Genomic DNA, 6,000 nt, shown 5'->3' with positions numbered 1-6,000 from the left:
TCTTATATTTACGTCCAACTTTACACGTAACTTACATTTTCATTGTTTCGTGAATAGCTCTTCAGTCGTAGATTTTTGTTTACGTGTAAAACTAGGCTTACAATGTTTTGTGAATATGGGTCCTGAAATGTTATCAGTTATGGATGTGAACATGAAAAATCTTACAAGAATTACAGTACCCCATTTCAAGATGGCCACCACATCTCTGTACTAGCTATACAGCCACATCTCAAACATGGGAACGTATGCAGGCACATGTGCAGGAAACTGTGCGGGGATCGGGTCTAGACTGCGGTGAGCGAAGTTTTTAGGGTGGGCAGGGTCATGCTCCCCCAGAAAATACATTTTAAATAAAAGAAAACATGTTTGGAACAGTGCGGTTTTCCACCCACAACCAACCTCCCAGGGAACATTTTGTTCAGTATCGATTTGGCGATTTGCTACGCAAGTTTCAGAAATCGCTACACAATTTTAAAATATTAAACACTAGTTGCTAATCAATTTTCAATTGCCTAGAAATATCACTAATCAAGATTTTGAAAACAAAATGTTCCGTGCCTCCCTCATCTGTCTTGCACACATGCCTGGTATACCTTTAGTTAAGGCATTGAAATTACGTTTTATAAATAAGATGTTAAATAACATAATGTTTTAACTAGCCGCCTGAAGGTCCCACTACCTCTGATGTCAATTCTATTCATCTGGGGAGGGTGGGGGGTAGTGGGGGTGGTGAAAACAGCAGGCACTGAGTCTTCCATCTGAATTGAATGGCTCGACGACACAAAACTTGAACAGACTGAACTTCCTTTGTTGATTTTCTTTTTCTGAAGAGCCAGTGTGGGTTATGAATCAAAATTATTTTATCAAATGAAAAAAAAAAAAATTCAACACTGACAATGTGTTTTCCAGACCAAGTTTTCCATAATTGCACATATTTACATCCAAGTTACGTGTCTGGATCCAGTGACACAAATACCCTCAAATGACTGAGTTCCAGTTACCACGGTTGTGTCGATATTGGACTGCTTGTTCAGATCGATCTATGTGCACATTTTGATCAACAAAAAATAGATTTGCTTTCCTAGTCAGATTAGAGAGAGAGAAATCTCAGGCAAGATAGCTGTATGTATCCTTTTGTCCTTCGACGCGTTCTAAATACTCTTTCTCAATAAGAATGTCAATACATTTCTGAAAGAGAAAAATAAATATAATTTAATTGGGTGAAACGTGAAGTAGAAAAACAGGAGACATGCACACCAAAATGTGTAAGCACGTATGCACGAACCCACATACGCGCACACACATGCACACAAATAAACAATAATTCTGGGACAGTTTAACAAGTTACTGAATTTACATGGATCAATAAAATAACTGAAACATTCATGAACTGCACAAACAGTTCAAAATGTTGGGATATAGCTGTTAATATTTACAAGTGTGAAAAATCGTTCTAGACGTGTGAGAACTGAACATTTGTTTAACTTACATAAAAACAAACTCCTTTAGTATAAAAGCATGTTCCAGTCAGTGCACCACGACTGGTAATTTGATAATTCAAAGTCCATGGTTTGTGCTATCCTGCCTGTGGGATGGTGCATATAAACGATTCCTGGTTACGAATGGGAATATGTAGCAGGTATCCTTTCTAAGTCTATTATGTCAGAATTACTCATGTTTGACATCCAATAGCTGATTAATAAATCAATGTGTTTTATTGGTGTATTTAAACAAAACAAACTTTAACTCTTTTTCTTTTTTTGCTGTTGTCAGTTCATTGTATATTCACCATCATGCATCATAATTTGATTTGATCTATTCAAGGCCTCTGCAAATTGCGAGAATCATCGTTTCGTTTGCACATTACTCATGTTACTTATATCTTACTTTTGCACATTTAAACATAGGACATCATTTACATGAAAACAATGTCTCATGTAAAAAGGAAATGGGTAACCTAAATGTTTTTTGTGTAACCCATAGATGGGGTTTTTAAAAAATGTTCAACTCTCATAAATAAAGAAAGAAATGTTTTATTTCTTGACACACTTAAACACGTTTTATCTACAGTTATATGACATCAGACTTATGGTTACGAACCACACAGATATTGAGAAAGGAAACATGTTCACTTCTAAGTAAAGTTTGTTTTTGTTTAACGATACCACTAGAGCACAATGATTTATTAATCATCAACTAATGGATATCAAACATTTGGTAATTTTAACATAGTCTTAGAGAAGAAACGTACTCCTCTTTTCGATTAGCAGCAAGGAATCTTTTATATGCACCATCCCAGACAGGACAGCACATACCACGACCTTTGATATACCAGTCGTGGAGCACTGATTGAAACGAGTCACTTCTAAGAGACCTGCTTTTCCAGATCCGATTAAAAGGAAGGAAATGTTTTATTTAACGATGCACTCAACACATTTTCTCTGCTGTCATATGGCGTCGGACGTATGGTTAAGAACCACACATACTGAGAGAGGAAACCCGCTGTCACCACTTCATGGGCTATTTTTTTTCGATTAGCAGCAAGGGATCTTTTATATGCACCATCCCAGACAAATTAATACATACCACAGCCTTTGTTACACCAGTTGTGGAGAACTGGCTGGAATGAGAAATAGCCCAATGGGGCCCACCGACGTGAATTGATCCTAGATCGATCGCGCATCAGGCGAGCGCTGTACCACTGAACTACGTCCTGCCCCTCATTTATAAGTGACTGAATATTTTGTTCGAATATCATGAAAAGAGATGCAGTATTTTGTTTACCTTAATTACAGGCACTCGGGGTTTGAATCTCGATGACAACTGGTTTAGAACCTCGGCTAGAAGCTGCTGATGTTTTAGCACTTTCCGCATTTTCATAATTCGCACAATAGCTGCCTGCAATGAATCACAACAAAAGAAAGGTTATACAAAGTAAAGAAATGGTTCTCTTTAACAGCAATGGGTGTTTTGTATACCACTAACACACCGTCCTGGACAACACAAATGGATGAAATGAGTACCTACAGTACAGGGCTTCTAGATTATGGTAGCCCCACTCCAATGGTTAGTGATATTCAGTGTTGGGCTAGTAAATAATTAGTATAACTAGCCCAACAGCTAGTGGAAAAAAAGCCCTTGTCAAATGCTATATTTACATATTTTGCAAATATGAATATCCTGTCCCCTCTTTCCACCCCAATCTAAGGGTTTTTAAGCTCAATCTCCCTCTTTAGGTGACGTATCTGATTATTACTATTAGTAAAATTGTATTTATTTAAAGTAGGACTAGTACATTTTTTAAATCACTGATCCCATGGCAGTGGATTTTTATAAAATTCTAGAAGCCTTGTAGTACATCCAATCCTCCTACAAAAATGTTTTTTTGTAAATAATTTCAGTTTTATTTGACATAATATAACAAGTCATTTAATTACGGAACATTCTCACTAATAGCCTATTGGCTACATACTAACTGTTCTGAAAGTCACTATACCAAGTATCAAAGAACATGTTCTTTAATGATTTGCAATTTACACAATATGTAATTTATTTTGCTTAAACTGGGGTGGGAATTAGTGAACTGTAAAAAAGAGGAAATCTAGAGGGTTCCCAGAAATTCTTGAAAACCTAGGTTAAAATCTGTGCCATCTGACACATTTTGGAAGAAAGGACGATTAAAATGCGAGGAAACGCAGTGTTCCATGAGAGCAAAACAGCCATCAAAATGAAAGTTGAATGCAAGTTTGAGGTAATGCTTTATGCCAATGTACTAAGTCTACTTCTCTAACTGAACAATCAGTTACCTAACTAAACAAAATGTGAACAGATTTCTATTACCGTAGATTTCCAAACATTGTCCCCTGATGTCCTTGACAAGATAGCAGGGATCACACTACATTGCCATGTTAGCCAATTGCTAATTTTTATACAAAATGGCTAAAAAAATTAGACTTTGGCTATAAACTATTCATCAACTTAACCACATTTTAACCTTCTGATTACTGCAGGCAAGATATCTTGCCCGACATCACGCCAGTCGACATACTGTACACTGTATACAGTGCATTCCCCAATTCATATTTCCCACCGTTTTGCACACGACACTCACTGGGAAAAAAAATGTGTTAACTGGAAACAGTTTAGTTTACCGCATGCTAGCTTTTGTTTGTTGTTTTTCAGTGGAAAATAGCTTGGAATTTTGAGTTTAAAAAGTTGTTTGTGGCAAGTATTTTCACTTGACAACAATGGTGCACATCGCAGTCATTTTCAGGGATCAATAGCTGATTGTGATAGCTAATTTGATCATAAATTTGATCGTTTTACTAACAAAGAAAATTACCAAATATTGCAATATGAATTGGTAGTGCGGGTGTGTTTTGTAAATTCTGGTCAGAAAATCTGGTCAGAAAACCAATGTTATCGGGAATAATGGACATAAATACTGGACAGCTGGCCACAAATGCCCGTAAGTAAACACAACGTTTTTTCTTTTTTTTCGCCTAATTTTAATCACCATTAATTGATATAAAATATAAAACTTACACAAACCCACGAAAATAATACTTACCAATTCATATATGAACTTTATTTCATGTATTTATAAAACATTTAAGTGAATACATGTCAGTAAAAATTACAAACTTGTACCCACTGAACGTGGTTTTTGTCAAAAATTTATCCAGTAGTCTAAAGGTTAATGAATTTCACGGAAATATGCTACACTTCCGAAAATTGGCTATATACCAAAATTTGTTCCAATGTCAGTCCTAAGACAACCAAGATAACCGAGGTGTATGCCCAGGAGAGCCTGCTTGAACATTAGTGAAACAAAAGCATAGAAATTGTGCTAAAATGAACTGTACTTGAATGAGGAGTTTTCGATCCTCTTCTATATGTTTGTGTGTTGTTTCCTGTTCAGCCTTCACCTCCGCTTTCATTGGCACATTGATGTTCACTCGCAACTTTTTGCTGAAAAAAAACAAACAATTGTATGTCAAGTCATAGGATTTCACACTTCATGGGAATTTTTTTTTCGGTTCTGTGCCTTGTGATCATGGGAATCCATCGAAAGCTGATAATATAATTTTCGTTGAATAGTCGTACTCAATATAATAATCATGGGAAGCGAAATTTTGGTTCCGTGATTTTACCGACATGCTACCGACATGATATCGGAAACGATGGTTACTGTGAAATCTGAAGGCCACATATGTTTATCATATATTGTGATGACATACTCACTAATTATGGCTCAGTACTTTTAAACCATTTTAGGCATTTAGGAAAGTAATAACATTTGTCAGTAGACAATCTAAACTTGTCAGTAATCTACAAATCACAAACAGTATTACTAAAGAGGAATTTAAACACAAGAAACAAGCTTCCTGTGGACTTAAATGTCTTGATTACCATAAATTGTTTCTGTGTGTCTACCAGAGATCCACCTACTTTTTATAAAACGAAAGTTGGACAGTTGAGAGATTGCAACGAAAGCGATGAAGTGTGTCTACCAGAGATCCATTTACTTTTTATAAGAAGGAAGAAAATGTTTTATTTAACGACTCACTCACCAATTTCATTTACGGTTATATGGCGTCGGACATATGGTTAAGGACCACACAGATATTGAGGAAGGAAACCCGCTGTCACCACTTCATGGGCTACTCTTTTTAATTAGCAGCAAGGGATCTTTTATATGCACTATCCCATAGACAGGATAGCACATACCACGGCCTTTGATATACCAGTCATGGTGCACTGGCTGAAGCGAGAAATAACCTAATGGGCCCACTGACGGGGATCAATCCCAAACCAACCATGCATCAAGCGAGCACTTTACCACTGGGCTACGTCTCGCCCCTTTATACGAATGAAAGACAGAAATTTGAGAGATTGTGACGGAAGCAATGGTGTGTCTACTGGAGATCAACTTACTTTTTATAAGAATGAAAGACGGAAAGTTGAGAGATCGTGATGAAAGCGATGACACGTCTACCA

At 36.6% G+C, this 6,000-nt stretch overlaps 1 protein-coding gene across 2 annotated transcripts in view; it reads right to left on the bottom strand.

Moving 5' to 3' along the window:
• Nucleotides 1–6,000, bottom strand: part of LOC121385437 (cullin-1-like) — a 49,485-nt gene continuing 43,485 nt past the window's right edge. For both annotated transcript variants that reach the window (XM_041516117.1, XM_041516116.1), the window contains exons 18-20: nt 4,866–4,971; nt 2,785–2,898; nt 1–1,188 (exon numbers count right to left, since the gene is read on the bottom strand). In XM_041516117.1, the coding sequence (XP_041372051.1) occupies nt 1,108–1,188; nt 2,785–2,898; nt 4,866–4,971 (301 nt within the window). In that variant the 3' untranslated portion in view covers nt 1–1,107. The remainder of the gene's footprint in view (nt 1,189–2,784; nt 2,899–4,865; nt 4,972–6,000) is intronic.

This window comes from Gigantopelta aegis, chromosome 11 (genome assembly GCF_016097555.1).
Source record: "Gigantopelta aegis isolate Gae_Host chromosome 11, Gae_host_genome, whole genome shotgun sequence".
Lineage (NCBI taxonomy): Eukaryota > Metazoa > Mollusca > Gastropoda > Neomphalida > Peltospiridae > Gigantopelta > Gigantopelta aegis.
The sequence above is the reverse complement of the archived record's forward strand: the minus strand, read 5'-3'. Positions and strand labels throughout refer to the sequence as shown.